Source organism: Callithrix jacchus, chromosome 4 (genome assembly GCF_049354715.1).
Source record: "Callithrix jacchus isolate 240 chromosome 4, calJac240_pri, whole genome shotgun sequence".
Taxonomy (NCBI): domain Eukaryota; kingdom Metazoa; phylum Chordata; class Mammalia; order Primates; family Cebidae; genus Callithrix; species Callithrix jacchus.
The window spans coordinates 158,152,012-158,175,255 of record NC_133505.1 but is presented as its reverse complement, the minus strand read 5'-3'; the positions used below and the strand labels follow the sequence as shown (position 1 = coordinate 158,175,255).

Here is a 23,244-nt window from a genome sequence, read left to right as displayed (position 1 = left end):
AATTATCAGGGAGATACGAATTAAAACCACAACCTTGCACCAGTCAGAATGGCTTTTATTTATAATTTATTTATTTAGAGACAGTCTCGCTCTGTCTCCCAGGCTGGAGTTCAATGGTGTCAGCTCGGCTCACTGCAACCTCTGCCTCCTGGGTTCAAGCTATTCTGGCTCAGCCTCCCGAGTAGCTCGGACTACAGGCGCACGCTACCACACCTGGCTAATTTTTATATTTTTAGTAGAGACAGGGTTTCACCATATTTGCCAGGCTGGTCTTGAACTCCTTACCTCAGGTGATCCACCTGCCTTAACCTCCCAAAATGCTGGGATTATAGACATGAGCCACCGCACCTAGCCAGAATGGCTATTATTAAAAAGTCAGAAAAACAGCAGATGTTGGCATAGATATGGAGGAAAGGGAGCATTTATACATTGCCAGTGGGAATGTAAATTAGTAAGAGAGCTACAGAAAACAATATAGAAATTTCTCAAGGAACAAAAAATAGAACTACCATTCCACACAGCAATCCCACTATTCGGCATCTATATAAGAGAAACAAAATCAATTTATCAAAAAGATGCCTGCACTTGTATGTTTCTTCCGGCACTATTCACACTAGCAAACTCATGGAATCCACCCAAGTGTCCATCAAGGTTGACTGGATAAAGAAAATGTAATCCATATACACCATGGAATACCATGCAGCCATGAAAAACAATGAAAGCATGTCCTTCCAGCAACATGCGTAGATCTGGAGGTCATTATCCTAAGTAAAATAACTCAGAAACAAAATAAAATGCTGCATATTCTCATAAATGGTGACTAAACAATGAGTACACAGGGACATAAAGATGGAAATAATAGACATTGGGTACTCTAAAAGGGAGGGTGGGTGAAAGGGAAGTGAGGGTTTAAAAATGCTATTGAGTATAATGTTCCCCACTTGGGTGATGGGTACAACACTAGAGTCCAAACCTCACCACTGTGCAATAGATTCATGTAACAAACCTATACATGTATCCCCTGAATCTAAAATAAAATTAGGCAAGGCACAGTGGCTCACAGCTGTAATCCCAGCACTTTGGGAGGCCGAGGCAGGAGGATCACTTTGGGGTCAGGAGTTTGAGACCAGCTTTGGGCAACACATTCAAACCCCTACTAAAAATACAAAAATTAGCCAGATGTGGTGCTGCATGCTTGTAATCCCAGCTACTTGGGAGGCTGAGGCAGGAGGATTGCTTGAACCTGGGAGGTGGAGGTTGCAGTGAGCTGAGATCGTGCCACTGCACTCCAGCCTGGATGACAACAGAGTGAGTCCCGGTTTCAAAAAAATAAAATATAATACAGTAAAATAAAAATAAAATGAAAATCTCTGTTCTAGTGTCCTCACCTATAAGTCACTACCAGTGTTTTTCCTGAAGGCTGGTTATGAGGATGAAGTATCAGTTGGCTTTCTATAAAAATAATAAAAACTTTAATTTTTTTTGCTTTTCTTCAGAATAGAACGACTTGTTTTTCATTACTTTTTGACAAGTCCAAATATTATCAAATTTAGAAGACTTTAAAATAGAGAATAGGGAAAATTTTTCATTAAGGACAACATCCAGAGACAATTACTATTTGTGTTGTTTTCTGAATAAAGTCTTCAAAACTAAGACTTGATGGCTGCACAATTTTTTTTCTGTCCCCATGGTTAGACAATGTCCAATGTTCGCCATCACGCTGTCACAAACATTTCCGAGTGTAAGATCATTGTCTAAATGCCTGAATGAGTTTTGGACAGAAGAGGGCAGTATTGAACAGCTCTCAGCTCTGCTGAACCAGAAAGCTCTTGATTTTCAGGACCAAAAGTCACCAAAAATCACCAATACAAAAAGTTGAGATGCACTTTCTTTTTTTTTGAGATGGAGTCTTGCTCCGTCACCCAGGCTAGAGTGCAGTGGTGTGATCCGGAATCACTGCAACCTCCGCCTCCTGGGTTCAAGGGATTCTCCGGCTTCAGCCTCCCCTGTAGCTGGGACCACAGGCGTGCGCCACCATCCCCAGCTAATTTTTGTATTTTTAGTAGAGCTGGGGTTTAACTATGTTGGTCAGGCTGGTCTCAAACTCCTGATCTCCAGTGATCTACTCGCCTCAGCCTCCCAAAGTGTTGGGATTACAGGTGTGAGCCACTACGCCCTGCCTGAGAAAGTATTTTTACATGCTCTCGGCATGCTGGTTCTGAATGAGTTAAAGATCCTAGCTTACTTAGTGAGCACAGCACCAGGCTGTTAAATGCATTATTATTATAAAACAGCCTAAAAGATTTAGGGGCGGCAGGCAGGAGAGGCTCAGACCAGAGGCTCAACCCACCTCCACGGCTGGGAGTGAAGGGAGTAAGTGATTGATAAGAGGCCTTAAAAATAATGGAGGGGGCCTCCAGGACCGGCAGCCAGTGCTCACCAGTGCAGACCTGGAATGGTGGAATCCATTCGTAACGACACTTCATCACAGCCTTCCGTTAATGCCTTTTTCTATTTGGGGACAGAGTCTCGCTCTGTCGCCAGGCTGGCGTGCAATGGCGCGATCTCAGCTCACTGAAACCTGCACTTCCTGGGTTCAAGGTATTTTCCTGTCTCAGCCTCCTGAGTAGCGGGGACTACAGGTGGGCGTGACCATGCCCGCCTAATTTTTGTATTTTTAGTAGAGACGGGGTTTCACCATGTTGGCCAGAATGGTCTCAATCTCCTAACCTCGTCATCTGTCCGCCTCGGCCTCTCAAAGTGCTGGGATTATAGGCGTGAGCCACTGTGTCTGGCCTAGCGCACTTTTAATGTATGACTTTGAAACTCCTACGGAATTTTCATTTGCCTTAAATTTTTCCAACTGGCTACAAAGAGGAAAATCAAAAAGCTTGATCTTTGATTCGGGATCAATTCGGGATCACTGATAATGGCGATGCACTTTCTGGTGCCCCCAAAACCTCCTTCCATAGAAACAACTGCTTTTGCAGTGGCCTTTCCACACAATGTATAATTTAACTCAAGTGCGACTGAATGATCACGACATTTTGAAAAACACTGCTATCCACCCAAGTCTCTCAGATGCCCAGAGAGTCCAATCACAGTGCTCACATACTCCTGGTGCTGAGGTTCAGCTAGAAATGACTCCACTGTCCCACTAGGTCACAAAGATGGCCAAAATGTCAAAGGGAGTGGTTGGTGTGTCCCCTGTAGAAGCCTCTGGAGCCCGAGTTCACAGGCACCTCTGTCTCTGTACTGTCCTGCCAGTCACGGGTCTTCTCCCGCCCTGTAGACACTTCAAAGGGCAGGAAAAAGACTAATCTTCCAACAGGCCACAAACTCATATGTGGTACATGTCTAGTATTGACAGGTCTTTCGACATCAACCATTAGTGAAAACAACACCACAGATGCCTTGTTTCTCTAGAGCCTATTGCTACAGAAACCAAATATTTCTGTGTCCTTCTTCTGGGTGGAGACACCAGTCACATGCTTGTGTGAGACAGGGTCAATCTGCTGAAAACATTAATTGGAAAAGAAAAAAAAGTTTTTTTTGAGACGGAGTCTTGCTCTGTTGCCCAGGTTAAAGCACAGTGGCATAGTCTCAGCTCACTGCAACCTCCGCCTCCTGAGTTCAAGCGATTCTCTTGCCTCAGCCTCCTGAGGAGCTGGGACTACAGGTGCCAGCCACCATGCCTGGCTAATTTCTGCATTTTTTTTTTTTTTGAGACGGAGTTTCGCTCTTGTTACCCAGGCTGGAGTGCAATGGCGCGATCTCGGCTCACCGCAACCTCCGCCTCCTGGGTTCAGGCAATTCTCCTGCCTCGGCCTCCTGAGTAGCTGGGATTACAGGCATGCGCCACCATGCCCAGCTAATTTTTTGTATTTTTAGTAGAGACGGGGTTTCACCATGTTGACCAGGATGGTCTCGATCTCTTGACCTTGTGATCCACCCGCCTCGGCCTCCCAAAGTGCTGGGATTACAGGCTTGAGCCACCGCACCCGGCCTAATTTCTGTATTTTTAGTAGAGATGGGGTTTCACCATCTTGGCCAAGCTGGTTTCAAACTCCTGACCTCATGATCCGTCCACCTTGGCCTCCCAAAGTGCTGGGATTACCACTGCCCTTGGCATAAGAAAAGATAATTTTAAAGAAGATGTAGAAAGAGCTTTCTTTCACTTAATTTTCTGAATATACCAGAAGGAAGGATCTCTGCCTGGATATAAAACATGTAAGACGCAGGGCTGGGCATGCTACTCAGTAGGTCCCAGCTACTCGGAAGGCCGAGGCGGGAGGATCCTTGAGCCCAGGAGTTGCAGGCTGCAGTGAGCTATGATCGTGCTACTGTACTCCAGCCAGGCGACAGAGATCCTGTCTCCTAAAAACAAAACTTTTACAAAGATGCAGCAAAAATAAAGGCTGGATACAGATGAAGCTACTTCATGCTACAACTTCAGGAAGGAAAAATAATTTGAAGTCATCACTGCCAAGAACTTGGGTAAGCTTTTTGCTTTATGTTTATCTTAGATAAATAAAAGTTACCTTAAATATTAAGTGTGAAAAGTAAAACAGAGAAAAGATATGGAGCGAACACCTCTCACCTTATTTTTAAGAGTATAAACTATCTTCAAATACTACATTGTAAAAAAAATTATAACCTATCTTTAATAATAACAAATTAGGTGCTTTTTAATATTTTAAACAGCTTTGTCATAACAAGCCCTTTTGAAGTTAAAAAAAAAAATCCCGGCCGGGCATGGTGGCTCACACCTGTAATCCCAGCACTTTGGGAGGCCGAGGCAGGCGGATCACCTGAGGTCGGGAGTTAGAGACCAGCCTGACCAACATGGAGAAACCCCCGTCTCTACTAAAAATACAAAACTATCCGGGTGTGGTGGCGCATGCCTGTAATCACAGCTACTCGTGAGGCTGAGGCAGGAGAATCTCTTGAACCCGGGAGGCAGAGGTTGCAGTGAGCCGAGATCACACCATTGCATTCCAGCCTGGGTAACAAGAGCAAAAGTCCATCTCAAAAAAAAAAAAAGTTGGCCGGCGCGGTGGCTCAAGCCTGTAATCCCAGCACTTTGGGAAGCCGAGGCGGGTGGATCACGAGCTCAAGAGATCAAGACCATCCTGGTCAACATGGTGAAACCCCAACTCTACTAAAAATACAAAAAATTAGCTGGGCATCGTGGCATGTGCCTGTAATCCCAGCTACTCGGGAGGCTGAGGCAGGAGAATTGCCTGAACCCAGGAGGCGGAGGTTGCAGTGAGCCAAGATCACGCCATTGCACTCCAGCCTGGGTAACAAGAGGGAAACTCTGTCTCAAAAAAAAAAAAAAAATTCCTACAAAATATTAATGGAGTCAAATAAATGTGAAAATGAAAATATATGAAAAGTTGCATCTTTAATGACGTAGTAAGAAACCAAAACTTGAAATCATTTCATGTACAAAAATCTTACTTTGGCCAAGAATTACTGAAGTGTTTCACATTGAGGTGTTACCTGCTATTAACCCAGGTTTATCTCGATAAATGTTCTGTGAATCTCAATTTATAAAATCAATCTCCAGGTCTTATAATATGTATGTGCAAATATCCATTTTCCTTTCGAAGACATCCATAATCTCCCCCCACCCAGAGCTGCAAAGGCTCCGTGATCCCAAGAAGGGCTGAGCTACAGTGGTCCCTGCTGGCTGTGTGCTCCCTGCCCCCCAAGCTCCACATGATGTAGATATAGCCCGTGTGTTCAAAACCTGCAGCACCCCCTTTCCTTTCTCACTTTTCCAAATACTTAGCGATTAAGAGATAAAGTATAACTTGTTTTCTTTTACTTTACAGGCTTACAAGACAAAAAACAAAACAAAACAAAAAACCAAAAAAAACCCCTTAGGCCAGCCCAGTGGCTCACACCTGTAATCCTAGTACTTTGGGAGGCCAAGGCAGGTGGATCACCTGAGGTCAGGAGTTCGAGAACAGCCTGACCAACAAGGTGAAACCCTGTCTCTACTAAAAATACAAAAATTAGCCTGGTGTGGTTGGCAGAAGCCTGTAGTCCCAGATACTCAGGAAGCTGAGACAGAATTGCTTGAACCTGGGAGCTGGAGCTTGCAGTGAGCCGAGATGGTGCCACTGCACTCCAGTCTAGGAAAGAAAGTGAGACTCTGTATCAAAAGAAAAAAAAAGAAACCTTTAAAGAAATATGCTGATTATATATTATTAAATGTTAATGTTTTTATCCCAAACTTAGCTATCAGGTTTCAGTGACAACCACCACCATCATTTTTGATAGAGAAAAAGAAGTGCGAAATTGCAGAAACGGCGTGTTCATTTTTCAGGCTCCCTGTCCCCAGGCACATCAGGACAGCTTACATGACATCTGGAACTAGTTAACTTTCCCCAAGATTCGCAGCACTGTCCTGGAATTTTTCCAGGAATTCTCTGCATTCTAAATGCACCCCCATATGCTACACACCCAACTTCCCTTGTTCTAAAGCTCATTAACCACACAGCCTCCAAGCGGAGATATACTCAAATTTGGAGAAGCAAAAATGCCATACAGAAGCATACAGGTGACATCATCATTGGACCTGGTCTTTTTGGGGGCTGGGGTAGGGATAGGGTCTTGCTCTGTCGTCCAGGCTGGAATGCAGTGGCGCAAGTGGTCCTCCCACCTCACCTTCCCAAGTAACTGGGACTACAGGCATGTACCACCATGCCCAGCTATGTTTTTAATTTTTTATAGAGAGAAGGTCTCCTCTATGTAGACCATGCTGGTCTTGAACTCACTGGCCTCAAGCGATCCACCTGCCTCGGCCTCCCAAAGTGTTGGCATTACAGGAATAAGCCACCGTGCCCAACTCCATCCCTGGTCTTGATACTGATGTTTTATGATCCCTTCCTTAAACATCTGCGCAGGCATGTAAGAATGTGGACGTCACTAGACAGATATTAGCATCTTTACAACGAGAAAGAGGTCTTTTGCAAGGTACTCTACCATTAGGCTCTTACTAGCTGTGAAACCTTGGGTAATTACCAGATCATGAGAAGCTTACTTTCATGATAGAAACGGGGTTACACAACCACTTTCTGCAGGAGTATTGTGAGGAATAAATGATCATGTCCAAAAGTGCTGAATAATACCTGCCAGACTAGGTGCTCAGGAAGTGGTTATTAATCCAGCAGTTGTGAAAGGATCAATTTCATGCCTCCAAAGTCTTTGGACAAGGAATCTGTCTCCATAGCAGATTTGAAATAGCCATGTGCAAGGTATTTTTTTTTCTCTTGTAAAAATTATCTGCATAGGGAAGTGCATTATAAATAATCTAGAACTAACAAGAATGTTGGAGGATTGATTCTTCCCAGTTTCTACTTTAAAGAATAATGTCCCTATTTCTCATGATACTCTACAGTTTGCAAAATATCAATATTATCAGTTTCAGTAATGTGGGTGACTTAGAGAAAACAGAAAGATGATACTTGCTTAATTCAAAAGCATTTTTTTTAGCTAGGTGTGGTGGCTCATGCCTTTAATCCCAGCACTTTGGGAGGCTGAGGCAGGTGGATCACCTGAGGTCAGGAGTTCAAGACCAGCCTGGCCAACATGGCAATACCCCATCTCTACTAAAAATACAAAAATTAGCTGGGTGTGGTGGTAAGTGCCTGTAATCCCAGTAACTCGGGAGGCTGAGACTGGGAGAATTGCTTGAACCCAGGAGGTGGAGGTTGCAGTGAACCGAGAGTACGCCACTGCACTCCAGCCTGAGTGATAGAGTGAGTCTCTGTCTCAAAAAAAAAAAAAAGAAAGGAAAAAAAGCTTTTTTTTTTTTTTTTTTGCTGGCATACCATTACCCTGTGAGTGGGGAAGGGGATGATCATCATGATTTCACATCACTTATTTCTTGTTTCCAAGCTAACATATCGCAAATGGGATGTGAGAGAAAGAGACCTCAAGAATGGCAACAGTATGGAATGTGAATAAGCAATCATTTCATCATTCCATTTCCACTGCATTCATTTTAGTGGTTTGTGTAAACCGGATTGTGTGTGTGTATGTGTGTGGCGGGGGGGGGGGTAACAGTATGAAGGGAAAGCTTTTCCTTACTTTCAGAAATGCAAACTCGTTCCTAAATAATTACTACAAAATGCCATCATTCCTGTTAATGAATTGCGAAGTTTAAACCCAGGCCTGCCAATAATCCTCCATAGTATTTAAATGAGTCATCTCAAAGATGCAAGAGGCTTTGAGTATTTCATTAAACCCTACTGTCAATTTTTAAAGCACTCATGGCTTTTCAAGAATCTGAGCAACTATTTAAACATGATGACCATGAATCTTCCCCGTCGGAATATCTTGCAGAGGAAAAAAACAAATGGCAGCTGAAACTCCCTTTCATTTTTACTTCTTCCACCTCTAAGGTTTTTTGCTGTTAAATTTTTGGAGTTAAGATTTTCTGTACACTTTCTTATTACCAGGAAAAAGTGCAAGATTTTGCCACATCCTCCACATGCACATTGTGAGAAAAGTAAATTCAGTTAACAATAGGGCCAATTACCTGATTTTGCCTTAAAAATTGGTCCTTCCAACTATTTCTATTCATTTGTCATTCCACTGGGATTAACTGAGCCAGCTCATCAAAGACCCCTCAAGTGCTCCAAGTTTATTAACCTTTAATTACTGCTAAAACGACCACCTTCTTTTACCGTAAGAATCTCAGTTTGATTTGCAGTAGAACATAAGAATTTTTAAAAAAAGAATCTCAGTATGCAACTAATGGACTAGTGAATATAATAAAAATCGTATTGTACCCAAAGGGTACTCAGAAAAGTCATGGTCTCAGAAGCACCACCCCCAGCTGTGACTCCATACAATACACATTTGCTATTTCATTCATAGAAAAATTAACCGGTGGAAAAATGGAGATTTTTGTGTTTTAAATTCTTTCATTTTGTACAGCCTATTTATTAATAGCTTCTAGATACAGCATAAACTTTCAAGCTAGGTAAATGGCAGAAAGGTTAGCCCAGTCAACGTGGGGGGGCAATTTTAAGGAAATCTCAAAGTAAACAAGCTAATCTATAAGAAGTGAGAGACACTCGGTTTTGCTAAAGTTTCACATTCTTTTAAAATTCCACAGGAGCACAAGGCTTTGCAGGAGTAGTTGCATTGAGAAAATTTTAAGTCCTATAAATTCTACAGTTGCTTTTTTTTTTTAAATGTAGATTTGGCAGCAATAATCTCAAATATTTAAAGAAGTGCTGTTTCTATAAAGTTAAATTAGCAAATGGAGTTTAATTTTCTTGATGGAAGGAAGAGAAAACTCGAAGGTTAGGGCACGGTATGATGGCGTTAGACTATCATATGTCAAGTTAGAGGAGCTGTAAGAGCATTCTAAAAGTTTGATGCGTGTAAGTTATTTGCTAGAAGTAGGTATTGAATATTATAATTCCTACTCACTGCCAGATTCTTAGAAAATAAGCTAAAAAAACATACTTTTTTTTTTTTTTTTACTATTCATTGCCTAAATGGTGTTGCTTGCTAGTCACCAATTTTATAATAACGATGGCTTTATTAAAACCACCACTTAAACCAGAGCTAAATGTTAACTCCCTAAACCACCAAGTGTACCTTTATTTAAAGTTCCTAATAAATCAGTCAAAATGCAAACACTTGTAATTTCCCCAGAAGAATGTATTTGATTAATGACTACGGCGGGAGATTAAGCTTTCACAACCTATTTCCAAATTCACACACCTGACATATTTCTAACCAGTCGTCTGCTCTTGTTTCTCCCCGCATCCTCTCTCCCTAAGGGGAAAGGAACAACCCCTCACAAAATACACCCACAGTCTCCCCTAGGCACAGTTAAGAAGATTCCAGCTCAGACAAAAATGAAACGCTGAGGTTCTTTGATTCTTGCTGAGCCCAAGAGAGAATGCTCTTCTGATGAAAAAGTCAGCGCGCGGACAGAAATAAATGCCAACAACGGTCCAGCCACTGATCTCCGGGCTCCCCACCAAACGCTCATCATTCGGTGGAATAAAAAGCCCTTTCCTCGCCCCGCGCCTGCCGTCGGAAGACAAAGGCGACCTGGCTGGTGCCTTACCTGTGATCGTGATGGTCCCCAGCATAGTTTAAGGAGCGCTACCGCACAGGAGACGAGCTGAGCGGGTCCCTGCCCTCCCCGGCAGACGCCTCTTCTCCTTCCCGCCAGCCCCAGGTGGTCTCGACGGGATCAGAGCGGACCGAGCGCCCAGCCGCCCCTGGAGGATCGGGGAGAACCCGAGTGCCCTCTGAGCTGCCGCTGCGAAAAGCGGAGAGAGGATACGTTTCCCCAGCTAATTATAGGAGGACCCCGCCCCCCACCCCGCCCCCCACCCGCGGGCTGGCGCGGGCCCCTCCCTCGCTGCGCTCCAGGACTTCGGGCGCGCTAACTTCCCGGCTCCGGCTGCACAGGCGGGGATCACGTGTTTCATCCTAAAGCCGTCCCTCGAGCTGGGCTCTGTGCGCGCTCAGCGGCTCTGCAGAGTCCCGGGACGGTTTAAAGGGTGCTGGGCATCAGTTCGAGGCTAGATCCGCGGCACTGGTTCTAAACGGTTACTTGCTTCCTGGCACCGATTTGCTAATGCTTCTGTATCTCAGCTTTTTAAATAATTTCAAGGAAATAGCCACACAGACATTGCATTCTCCCTCCGTTTTTAAGGCTGCATTCTGCATCCTTGCGTTTGTTCAAAGGTTGGTGTGGTGCAAAACACCGTCCCTTCTTGGCATCTGTAGCATTTTATATTTTCACCGTCTGTGTCTTACACCTACACACACGCTGCACTGATCTGAGGATTGGCGACTCTCAGTAGCGCTGTTTCCTAAACTCTTCTTTTTTCTTTCTTTTCTTTTCTTTTTTTTTTTTTTGAGAAGGGCTGTTAGGAGTGAACTATCTTCAACATTTGACCAAGACAACTTTTAAAAAGCAGACTTGAGGCCGGGTGCGGTAGCTCAGGCCTATAATCACACCACTCTAGGAGGCCCAGATGGGTGGATCACCTGTCAGGAGTTCAAGACATGCCTGACCAACATTGTGAAACCCTGTGTCTACTAAGAATACAAAAATCAGCTGGGCGTGGTGGCAGGCGCCTGTAGTCCTGGCTACTCGGGAGGCTGACGCAAGAGAATCGCTTGAACCCGGAAGGCGGAGGTTGCAGTGAGCCGAGATCGTGCCGTTGCACTCCAGCCTGGCTACAAAGCTAGACCTGTCACCCCCCCCCAAAAAAAAAAAGCAGACTTGAGCATGAAGTCTTTTCTAAATGGCAGAAGTTAATCTTTTAGATCAAACTATGCCATATTCCAATCTTTAGACACGATCGCATCTCTAATATGCAAGCGCACAACTCAGAAATCAAAGGCTATGTTAAAAGTTCAAATTTCAGGCAGCCCTAGAATACTTCACTTCTTTCTCATTGAAGTTTCAGGTTGGTTCTGTATAAAGACACGACTGATGAATGAGATGGTGTGCTCTCACAATTGTAATACACTTTTCTTGTACACCAATTTTTTGTTAGGGTAGGTCCATCAGGTCCCTTGGGTTTGTCCCCATCTTTCATCATTTTCCTATTTATCACTTCATGCCTTCCCTGCCTGCCTGACCCCGTTTACACCAGCTCTTCCCCTTCCCCTATGCAAACAAAAAGAAAAGTTTTACTATTGCACTTCTCTTCAGAGTTCAATGAAGATTTTGTTCATGATTGCTTAGGGCAGGGAGGAGGGATGGGAGCCTCGGCGTGGACCACAGTGGGCACAGCAAAGAGAAAGGTGGGCGAGGAACAGGAGAATTGGAAAAATTGAAGTCCAGGAGAGCTGGCTGGCATGGTACGTAGTTGCACCTTTTGAGCACCAGGGGGCGCGATGCACCACACTGGGGTCCAGAGTGAGAGGCTTGAAGGCCGCTTCCTTGCTGGCAAACGAACCTTGTTAAAAAAAAAATCAGCTTCAGCCTCTCCAAAAACCTGGCTTCCGTTTCATATCCCGGCAAATACCCGGCCTGGCGGGAACAGGGAGTGATGGGCCTTGTCCCGACTCAGTGAGATAGCCTGGAAGCTGCCTCCCAGACCCAGCCACTAAGCGGCTTCCTAACCTTTTATCGTCTCTAGAGAAGTCTCAACTCTAGTTCACAAATTGCTCCAATAGTAATAATGAGTCTGGTGTGTGTGAAATGCTGCTGGTACTGACCATCCCTCTGGAGTCCACAGAGCCAACGCGGCAGGCAGCTCCGCCATTCCTCTCCTCCCAATCCCCAGACCCCAGAGGGTCTTGGCTGTGCAGATCACGGATAAAGACGACTTGAGATGTTGTATCAGGGTCTACATTAGTAAGTCCCTTCCTCAGAGATGCCCCAGGAGCGATGGGTGATCTGGGATCTCAGGGCTCAGCTCTGCATCATTTCTCAGCACCAGCGACTGGGGACCCACAGGGCTATCATCTGGTGCCTCTTCTGAAATCGAGTCTGCCCTTGCACAGCTAAATGAATTTCCAGCTTCTCCTTTCTATCAGCCCAAATTCTAACAACGGGACAAGCAACAGCTATTCCACCGAGCTGGATAAGAAAAAAAAATTAAAAACACACAAAAAGTCAATTACACATTTAATACCCTATACAACACTTTCAAAGGTCACTGTACTGCTGTTCAATGTTGGCACTTAAACATTTCTTTTTATAACATTCATGAATACACTAACACATCTGATTATATATATACTTTTTTTTTTTTAATTCAGAGTCTCACTCTTATTGTCCAGGCTGGAGTGTAATAACACAATCTCGGTTCACTGCAACCTCCGCCTTCCAGGTTTGAGTGATTCTCTTGCCTCAGCCTCCCCAGTAGCTGGGATTACAGGTGCCTGCCACCACACCCAGCTAATTTTTGTATTTTTAGTAGAGACTGGGTTTCACCGTGTTGGCCAGGCTGTGTCCAACTCCTGACCTCAGGTGATCCGCCCACCTCAGCCTCCCAAAGTGCTGGGATTACAGGCCTGAGCCACTGCGTCCGGGCTGATATTCTTAAAGAGGCAATTAAAATTGCAAGGCAGAGCAATAGATCATGTGGCAAGTTGTAGACTCTCTCAGCCAATGGGTCTCCTTTGATCTCTGCCTCTAAGAACGATCAGGGACAGGGTGTGTGGTGCATCTGCCCAGCGAGCCTCTGCGTGTCTGCATTCACGAAGAAACGTCATCAATCAGGAAAAAAGCAGGAGTGGAGATGAGACCTGAGGTCACTGTCCAATGCAGGCGACTTTCGTCTATCATTTCCATTTTGTTCCGCTTTGTTAAATCAGGATTTTTAGAGGAAGACATCACTACCCAAAGCAAGAATTATAGGAAAAGTTTTGCTGTATAATACATAGGTGGATGACAAAAAATGTGTTTTCCCAAATCTGAAGAGTTCACTCACCAAAATTTTTTTTTTGAGACGGAGTTTCACTCTGTCGCCTAGGCTGCAGCGCAGTGGTGTGATCTCAACTCACTACAACCTCCGCCTCCTGGGTTCAAGTGATTCCCCTGCCTCGGGGTAGCTGGGACTACAAACACACACCACCACACCCAGCTAATTTTTGTATTTTTAGTAGAGGCAGGGTTTCACCATGTTGGCCAGGCTGGTCTTGATCTCCTGACCTTGGCCTCACAAAGTACAGGGATTACAGGCATGAGCCACGCAGCTTGGCCAATTTTTTGTATTTTTAGTAGAGATAGGGTTTCACCATGTTAGCCAGGATGGTCTTTAACTCCTGACCTCGTGAGCCACCTGCCTCAGCCTCCCAAAGTGCTGGGATCCAGGTGTGGGCCACCGTGCCTGGCACACTCAACAAATATTTACCAAGTTGTTGCTCTATATTTATTATTCAAAACACCCAGGGATTAATCAGATACTGTCCCTTCCTTGGGGAGCTCAGTCGTGGGTGGTGGATATACTCAGGGGCAGGAGTGGGCAGCTCCAGTTTGGCTGACCTCTGAGATAACCTTGGAGCTGGTGTCTGAAGGGATGGGGGGACATTCCCTACCTGGGGCACAAAGGAAGGTGGCCCAGAGTGAGGAAAGGGCATGGGCAGAGATGCGAAGAGCAGGACATCTGGGCAATTGTGAGTGGGTTCCTTACATCTATGAGGCTCGGAGTCTACTTCAGGAGTTTTGGGGGATTCGGGGGGTTACGGGGAAGACAATACCGGAGATGAAACTAAAAATATTTATCAAGTGTTTTGAATGACATGTTAAAGGCTTTGTCAAATTATCCATTAAAAGTGAGCAAACAATCTGAGTAGCCATTTTTCTACAGAAAATACACAAATGACCGATGAGCACATGAAAGTATGTTCAGCGTTGTTAGCCGTTAGAAAAATGCAAATCAAAACCACCTCACCTCTGATAGGATGACTATAATAGAAGAGAAAAAAGAACAGGCTGGGTGCGGTGGCTCATGCCTGTAATCCCAGCACTTTGGGAGGCCAAGGTGGACAGATCACCAGAGGTCAGGAGTTTGAGACCAGGCTGGCCAACATGGCAAAACCCCATCTCGACCAAAAATACAAAAATTGGCTGGGTGTGGTGGTGGGCACCTGTAATCCCAGCTACTCAGGAGGCTGAGGTACAAGAATTGCTTGAACCAGAGGGGTGGAGGTTGCAGTAAGATGGGATCATGCCATTGCACTCCAGCCTGGGCAACAGAGTGAGACTCCGTCTCAAAACAAAAGACAACGACATAAAGCTGATGTGCCTGGTTTAAAAAATGGGGACAGGTGGCGGGGGCAGGGAAGACCACAATAACGACGAATGGGGAAACTGGAAGCCTCGTACATGGTAGTGGGGAGGTAAAATGGTACAGCTGCTTTGGAAAATAGGCCGGTAGTTCCTCAAAATGCTAAACATAAATTTACTATATGACCCAGCAATTCTCCTAGACATATAACCCCAAAGCAATGGAAATGTACACCCATACACACACACAAATTTCATCAATGTTCATTACGGCATAATATTCCTAGTAGCCAAAAGTGGAAGCAACCTAAACATCTATCAACTCATGCAGGGATAAATAAACTTTCGTTTATCTAATGGAAATGGGTTAGTAATAAAAAGAAGGTACTGAAACATGCTGTAACACAGATGAACATTGAAAAAGCTTTAAGGGAAAGAAGCCAGTTACCAAAGAGCATACGTTGTTTACTTCCATTTATTTGAAATGTCTAAAAGAGGCAAATCTAGACATAAAGTGGTTAGTGGTTACCTAGGACTGGGGGTTTGGGCGGGAGAGGGAGTGACAGCTAACCAGGATGCAGTTTCTTTATGAGGTCATGAAAATGTCCCGGCTGGACATGGTGGCTCACGCCTATAATCCCAACACTTGGGAGGCCAAGGCAAGCAGATCACTTGAAGTCAGGAGTTCGAGACCAACTTGGCCAACACGGTGAAACCCCATCTCTACTAAAAACACAGTATTTAGCTGGGTGTGGTGGTGCATGCCTGTAATCCCAGTTACTCGGGAGGCTGAAACATGAGAATCGCTGGAACCCAGGAGGCAGAGGCTGCAGTGAGCTACGATTGCGCCGTTGCACTCCAGCCTGGGTGACAAAGCAAGACTCCTCTCAAAAAGAAAAAAAAGGAAAGAAAGAAAGGAAACAGAAAATGTCCCACAGTTGATTGTGGGGATGGTTATACAACTCTGTGAATATACTAAAAACCACTGAATTTTGTACTTTAAATGAGTCAACTGAATGGTATATGAATTATAGCTCACAACAGTGGATTTGTTTCTTTAAAAAAGAACTTTGTGCTCTTGGTTCTGAAGATTACGGGCAACCACTGGAGGCTTGAGGCAAGGGATGGTGGTACCGAGTTTGGCTGTGATTTAGAAAAGACAACCGGCTGGGATGACGGGAGGAAGAGACTGACAGAATAAAACAGATGGACGTGGTGGTGACGAAGCTGAGGGTGGAGTCCAAAATTATGGCGCCCATGAGATGAAGGATGCAACTCGACTCTGTGGGATCATCCAGATGGATTATGTCCATGAAATAAGAATGGCCTGGAATCCTGAGGAAGAAGAATCTGAAAAAGGACCCTGAGAATGGACAGGGATTGGGGCGATCAGGGAGAAAGTGGCAGCAGATGCCACATGGGGAGAGGATTAAAAATGGAAGCAGCGGTCCACAGTGGCAGCACAAAGCAGTGACACAGGCTGGGCGAGATGGCTCACACCTGTAATCCCAGCACTTTGGGAGGCCAAGATGGGAGGATCGCTTGAGGCTAGGAGTTCGATACCAGCCTGGGCAACACAGCAAGACCCCATCTCTATAAAAACAGAAACTAAAAACAAAGAAGTGACACAGGAAGAGAATGGGAGAGGCCTCACAGTGGCAGGACCAGCAGACAGACAGCTGCAATAAAGTGGGCTACTTTCCTCTTCCTTTCCTGAAAGGGAGGGGATGGGGACCATGACACCAGAATTCAAACCAGTATTAGGCTCTTCAACTTCCTCCAAGGATGCTTAGGTATTTAACCCAAATATGGGTATCAAGAATGGAAAATGGACTTGCACACCAAATTCAACCCTCCCTGGTCTCCTCCTCTCCTCTCCTTTCCTTTTCTCTTCAAACTGGCATTACCCTTGGAGGAAAATCAGCCAAAAACCAATAGGGTCTCTTTTCTTCTTGCTGGAAAAGTACAGATGAAATAGAAGGGAGAATCTATGCCATTGTTATTCCTTTAAATGGACTTTGAGAGCATGTTTGGAGGTTCTAACAGGGTAGCGCAGCTACGTGTATACCCTTGACTGTTAGAAGGGTCCTCATCTAACGGGGATGGTTGTCCTCCTCGACCAAGTGCACAGCTGCAGGAGGGACATACGTGGAGCAGTGAGGGAGAAGGGGGGCGCCCGCCTAGCCAGCCTGGATCAGCCAAATCAACCCTGGCAGTCAGTGGGGTGACAGATGTTGCAGCCAGATCGCCCTCACCTCCTGTCATTTCTTAAAATGCTCCAAGGTAATTTAAAGTTGAGTGAAATATAGCTCCAAACTGGATAACTGTAAAAGAGAAGATATATCTGGCTAGGTATGTTGGCTCACACCTGTAATTCCAGCACTTTGGAAGGCTGAGGCCAGGTGGATCACCTGAGGTCAGGAGTTCGAGACCAGCCTGACTAACATGGTGAAACCCCATCTGTCCTAAAAATACAAAATATTAGCTGGGTGAGGTGGCACACACCTGTAATTCCAGCTACTCCCGAGGCTGAGGCAGGAGATCGCTTGAACTCAGGAGGCAGAGGTTGCAGTGAACCAAAATCGTGGTACTGCACTCCAGCCTGGGCAACAAGAGTGAAACTCTGTCTCAAAGAAAGAAAAAAAAAAAAGAGGACACATAGCTATCTAGATATCTATATCTGTAACTAGATATCTATCTATATCTAAATCAATGGGTGTAGATAGGTAGATAGGGATCTATCTGTGTCTATCTATCTGTACATTCTCTGAATGTAAATGACACTGTCAGGCTATCTATAGGATGGGCAGGCTCTCCTGGATTCAGCATATTCCCAGCAGGTCTCTACTGCATTCAATGCACATAGATAAATATCAGCTAATTGAATTTTATGGTCCAGATGAATTGGACATGTTTGTATAGACATGGTTATTTCTATTCAAAATCCAAGATAAATACTCTGAAGAATAGTTTCTCAAAGGAATTGTTATGATACAACAGAAACACTAAAGGAGAATTTTTAAATTACTTAAAAAATGGGAAAATAAACATGAAAAACTCAAATAATAAAAGTGATGTAGAATAAATATTATTTCTCTCCTTATTGAGTCCACATATATTTATTTCTTTACCTAGGCAATACCATATGAAAGGTGATTTATGTGTAAGTATGTTTACTGTTTAGAATGTATAACATGTAAAGAATCTGAGTGTTCTAACATGAAGGAAATAGTATACCTGTCTTTTCAGTGGAATTTAAGGCAAAAACAACATGTTTGAAGCAGTTAAAAGGACAAAGAGGGAAATGGGGAAAAAAATTTCCCAGAAATGATGTATATGACCTTTCCTTTTCTATTCTTCAAGATGAGGTCTCTCACTCTGTCACCCAGGCTGGAGTGTAAATGGTGAGATTCACTGCAACCTCAACCTCCTGTGCTCAAGAGATCCTCCTGCCTCAGTCTCTGGAGTAGCTGAGACTACAGGCATGCACTACCACACCTAGATAATTTCTTTATTTTCATTTTTTTGTAAGAGACGGGGTCTTGCTGTGTTACCCAGGCTAGTCTCAAACTCCTGGGCTCAAGTGATCCTCCCACCTTGGCCTCCCACAGCACTGGAATTACAGGCATGAGCCACTGCACCCAGCCAAGTGCATGAGTTTCTAGACTGAAAGAGCTCATAAGAACCCAGAAAACTGAATGGAAATGGATTCAAGTGGAGGGTCCTCATCACAAGACATGCAGAAGACCGAAGACTAAAAGGAGTCCACGAGCTACACAAGGAATGAAGAATCAAAAGGGCATCAGATTCCAACAGCAAGACGTCTATTAAGGCGACACCGACAGAGAATCCTAAGGTATTTGAACACACTCAATAGAAATTGACTCAATGAGGGGAATAGTCAGGACCAAGATTTTGACAAGCATGAGGAAGACATTTTGTTCCCTGTCCCAGTCCATTCGGGCTGCTATAAAAGCACCATATAAACCCACGGCTTGTAAACAATAGGCACTTTTATTTCCCACAGTCTCAAAGTCAGAGATCAGGAGGCCAGTGTGGTTGGGATCTGGTAATCCTGGATTCTTCTGGACTGCAGACTGCTCCCTGTAACCTCACATAGCGAAAGGGAAGTGGCGCCTTTCATAAGGACACTAATCCCATTCATGAGGGTTCCACCCTCATGACCTAAGTATCTCCAAAAGGCTCCATCTCCAGATACCATCACCTTGGGGTTAGGATTTCAAATGTAAATCTGGGGAGACACAAACCTTCAGTCCATAATGCTGAGCTTACACAATGAGGCCACAGGGCTTAGGGCTAAGATTGGCAGGCGGTGGCTCGGGAGCGGGTCCTGGCTCTGCTACCAGACTATTTGGTTGGACATTCTCAATCTGCCACTTCATTTACAGATAACAGTTATTTGGAAAGCAGGAATTCTCTTGCTCTAATCTCTGGCTACTGTATTGTGTAAGGCTGTATGCTAATCATCCTGTCGAGGGAAGTATCAGAAGGGTGACTGATTATTTCAGTGTTAGAAAACCATGTCAACATATATTGATGTTTTCTTCATTTCATTTGACTTTAGCTCATTTTGCATCGTCCTTGAGATAAGGGACTCCCTTATGCCACCAGTCACATCCTTCAGTATCAATTGCTCACATCCTCCAGTCAATTCTTTCAGTATATAATATTTAGCTTAAAGCAAATGAAGCTGTTCTCATGTTTTAAAGAGTCCGAGAAATACACTGTTCTTAAAACTGGGGATACTGAAATTGAAACCCAGTGATCTTTGGCAAGCTTCCATCAAGCACATTCCTATCTGAAATATATATAAGCCCTGGCATTTTTCTTTTAATGTGAGACAGGTTATTTTCTCGGGAGATGTTTTGCCTAGAGAAGAAAAGATTAAAGGAAAGACATGATAAATGTTTTCAAATACTTAGAGGGCTGCCATGTGGAAAAAGGTGAGTTTATTCTGTGTAGTTCCAGAAGGCAGCCCTGGGAACAGAGAAGAGCAGTTGGAGGGAGGCATATTTGAGCTCCAGGGAATAAATGGCTTCCTTTTATGGAGAAAATGCCGCAAACCTTCAAGTGGTTAAGCAGAAGAGCCTCCTGCACCGGGTGGGCTCCTGGTTCAGAGAACCTCCAAGCTCTTTTCTGCAAAGGCTTCTCTGGTCCCAAATCTGACTTTCCAGTGGGTCCATCATGGAGGTGGTGTTATGAGCTGAACTGTGTCCCCCACAAAATTCACATTTGAAGTCCTAACCCCTGGTATTTCAGAAAGTGACTGCATTTGGACACAGGGTCTTTCGCGAAGTGATTAGGTTAAAATGAGGCCATTAGCCTGGGCCTTAGTCAGAACAGGAGTCCTGGCTGGGTGTGGTGGCTCACATCTGCAATGCCAGCACTTTGGGAGGCCGAGGTGGGCTGATGACTTGAGGTCAGCAGTTCAAGACCATCCTGGCCAACATGGTGAAGAGTAGAGTCCCATCTATACTAAAAATACAAAAATTAGCCAGGCATAGTGGTATACACCTGTAATCCCAGCTACTCGGGAGGCTGAGGCAGGAGAATCACTTGAAACCAGGAGGTGGATGTTGCAGTGAGCAGAGATTGTGCCACTGCACTTCAGCCTGGGCGACAGAGTGAGACGATGTTTCAAAAAAAAAAAAAAGAATAGACATCCTTTTAAGAAGAGGAAATTTGGACACACCAAGAGACACCGGGAATGTGCACATGCTCGGAGGAAAGACCATGTGAGAGAGGCCTGAGGAGGAGCCACACCTGCAACACCAGGATCTTGGAACTCCAGCCTCCAGAACTGTGAAAAAATAAATTTCAGTTGTTTAAACCACCCAGTCGAGTATTTTGATATGACAACCCTAGCAAATTAATAGTGAGTTAGTGACCTTGTGCTTGGGGTTGGTCTAAATAGTGCATGTCCATGTTAAGATGCATGAAAAGCAACCAGTTCACTCAATTAATGAAATCTGGCACATATCACTTTTCATCTGAATGACTAACGCATGCACTGGTTAACACTAGAGGTCACAGGAAAACTACCCGGTATTGGGCTGTACTGACACTTGAACTACAGAGCAATTTGAAAAAAATTCAAAGTGTGGTATGCAGGAATAAATCTTGATAAACAGGCTAAACAGTTGCTGAATTTTAAGTCCAGGGAATATGTCTTCAGATGTTATCAAAGCATCCTTTTCTATATGATCTGGTTTGGCCATGTCCCCACCCAAATCTCATCTTGAATTGTAGTTCCCATAATCTCCATGTTTCCTGGAGGAACTCAGTGGGAGGAAATTTAATCATGGGGACAGTTACCCTTATGCTGTTCTTATGATAGTAAGTGAGTTCTCATGAGATCTGAGATCTCCCTTTTGCTTGCCACTTCTCCTTCCCGCTTCCATGTGAATAAGGACGTGTTTGCTTCTCCTTCCGCCATGATTGTTAAGTTTCCTGAGGCCTCCCCAGCCCTGCAGAACAGTGAGTCAATTAAATCTCTTTCCTTTATAAACTACCCAGTCTTGGGCAGTTCTTTATAGCAGTGTGAGAATGGACCAATACACTATAATATAGGGGCATTGTCTTCTAGACTATATCACTGCCTTAACCATAAAGTAGTTACTATAAATTAGGTGACACTGAAGCTGTTTTATTCTCAAGGTAAGTCAGTCCTTGAGAAAATAACTAAAAGATTTTCATTCCATAAATAAAACAGCTACTACAGTCTGAATGTTTGTGTCCCTCCTGACAAAAAATTTCGTATGTTGAAACCTAATCACCAAAGTGATGGTATTGGGGCGGGGGGGGCCTTTGGGAGGTGATCAGCCCTGGGGTGGAGCTCTCATGAATGGGATTAGTGCCCTCTTAAAATAGGCTTAAGGGAGTTTGTTTGTCCCCTCTGCCCTTCTGCCACATGAGGACACACAGATGGCACCATCCAGAGAAAATGGGCCCTCAGGAGACTATGATTCTGCTGGTACCTTGACATGGGCTTTCCCACTTCCAGATCTGTAAGAAATCAATTTCTGTTGCTTATAACTTACCCAGTCTCAGGTATTTTGTTACAGCAGCCTGAATGAACTATGACAATAGCTAAAATAATTGCACATTTGCATTAGTGGCTTAGTGACAATCAGAGAGCCACTCCTTGTTGACCACCTCAGTCCCTTCAAGGAAAAGGGCCTAAATCTTTTTTTTTTTTTTTTTCCCTGAGACTGAATCTCATTCTGTTGCCCAGGCTGGAGTGCAATGGTGTGATCTTGGCTGACTGCAACCTTCGCCTCCCATGTTCAAGAGATTCTCCTGTTTCAGTCTCCTAAGTAGCTGGGACTACAGGTGCGTGCCACGATGCCCACGATGCTAAATTTTATATTTTTAGCAGAGATGGGGTTTTGCTATGTTGGCCAGGCTGGTCTCAAACTCCTGACCTCATGATCCACCCACCTTGGCTTCCCAAAGTACTGGGAATACAGGTGTGAGCCACCACGCCCGGAAGAAAAGGGCCTAAATTTCAGACTGTTACTTGGGCAGACTTGCCTGGCTTTTTCTCAGATGGGCCAGAACATGGACCCAATTTGAAAGTGGACTTGAGTGGCCTCTGAACTATAGAGATTTATAGGTAACATCTCCAAGGCTGACTGAAAGTCTTTAGGGCAAGCAGTTATGGCATTTATCAACTTCTCTCCCCATCCCTGGCTATAACCAATCCCTGTTACATAGTTCCTAACCGCCAGTCATTCAGCAGAACACATAAGGGAGGATGTGAGGGTGATGTTTGGTGGCCACATTTGTGAAGGTATCTATCTTATTCTTTGACACCAAGAGGATTTTGTTTCAAGATATTCTTGAATGAAATTCCCTCCTTGAACTTTTTGTTCAAGTATATTAAAAGTTCCAATCTAGAATGGCTTTTAAGATCAGATTAGAGGCCGGGTGCAGTGGCTCATGCCTGTAATCCCAGCACTTTGGGAGGCTGAAGTGGGTGGATCACTTGAGGTCAGGAGTTCAAGACCAGCCATGGCCAATATGGCAAAACCTCATCTCTACTAAAATACAAAAAGTTGGCCAGATGTGGTGGTGTGTGCCTGTAGTTCCAGCTACTCAGGAGGCTGAGGCATGCGCATTGCTTGAACCCAGGAGGCAGAGGCTGCAGTGAGCTGAGATTGCGCCACTGTACTCCAGCCTGGGAGACAGAGTGAGACTCTGTCTGTTAAAAAAAAAAAAAAAAGATTAGAAAGAAAAAACCATAAAAGTATTTTTATAAAAAGCCATAACGGAATTACCAAGTGGACTGCTGCCTGCCTCAGGTCGCTTGGGTCGCTAAGGTCTTTGCTCACTAATCTACTATTTTATTTGTAGTGTCCATATAACTAGCAATATTGATATCAGCCACAGAATTCTGGAGGTGGGTAGGGATGCTCATTATAGATGAAAACTGACTTGCAATGAGATAAAGAGATATATTTAAATCAAGGTCATGCAGAAAA

The 23,244-nt window shown here is 44.4% G+C and overlaps 1 protein-coding gene across 2 annotated transcripts in view; it reads right to left on the bottom strand.

Moving 5' to 3' along the window:
* Nucleotides 1-23,244, bottom strand: part of AKAP12 (A-kinase anchoring protein 12) — a 110,404-nt gene that overhangs the window by 17,660 nt on the left and 69,500 nt on the right. The window contains exon 1 of one of the 2 annotated variants that reach the window (XM_035296972.3): nt 10,106-10,314. The exons of the other annotated variant lie outside the window; for it this stretch is intronic. Coding sequence (XP_035152863.3) covers nt 10,106-10,130 — 25 coding nt within the window. The 5' untranslated portion in view covers nt 10,131-10,314. Of the gene's footprint in view, nt 1-10,105; nt 10,315-23,244 lie in introns of those variants that run through there. 2 annotated transcript variants of the gene reach the window in all.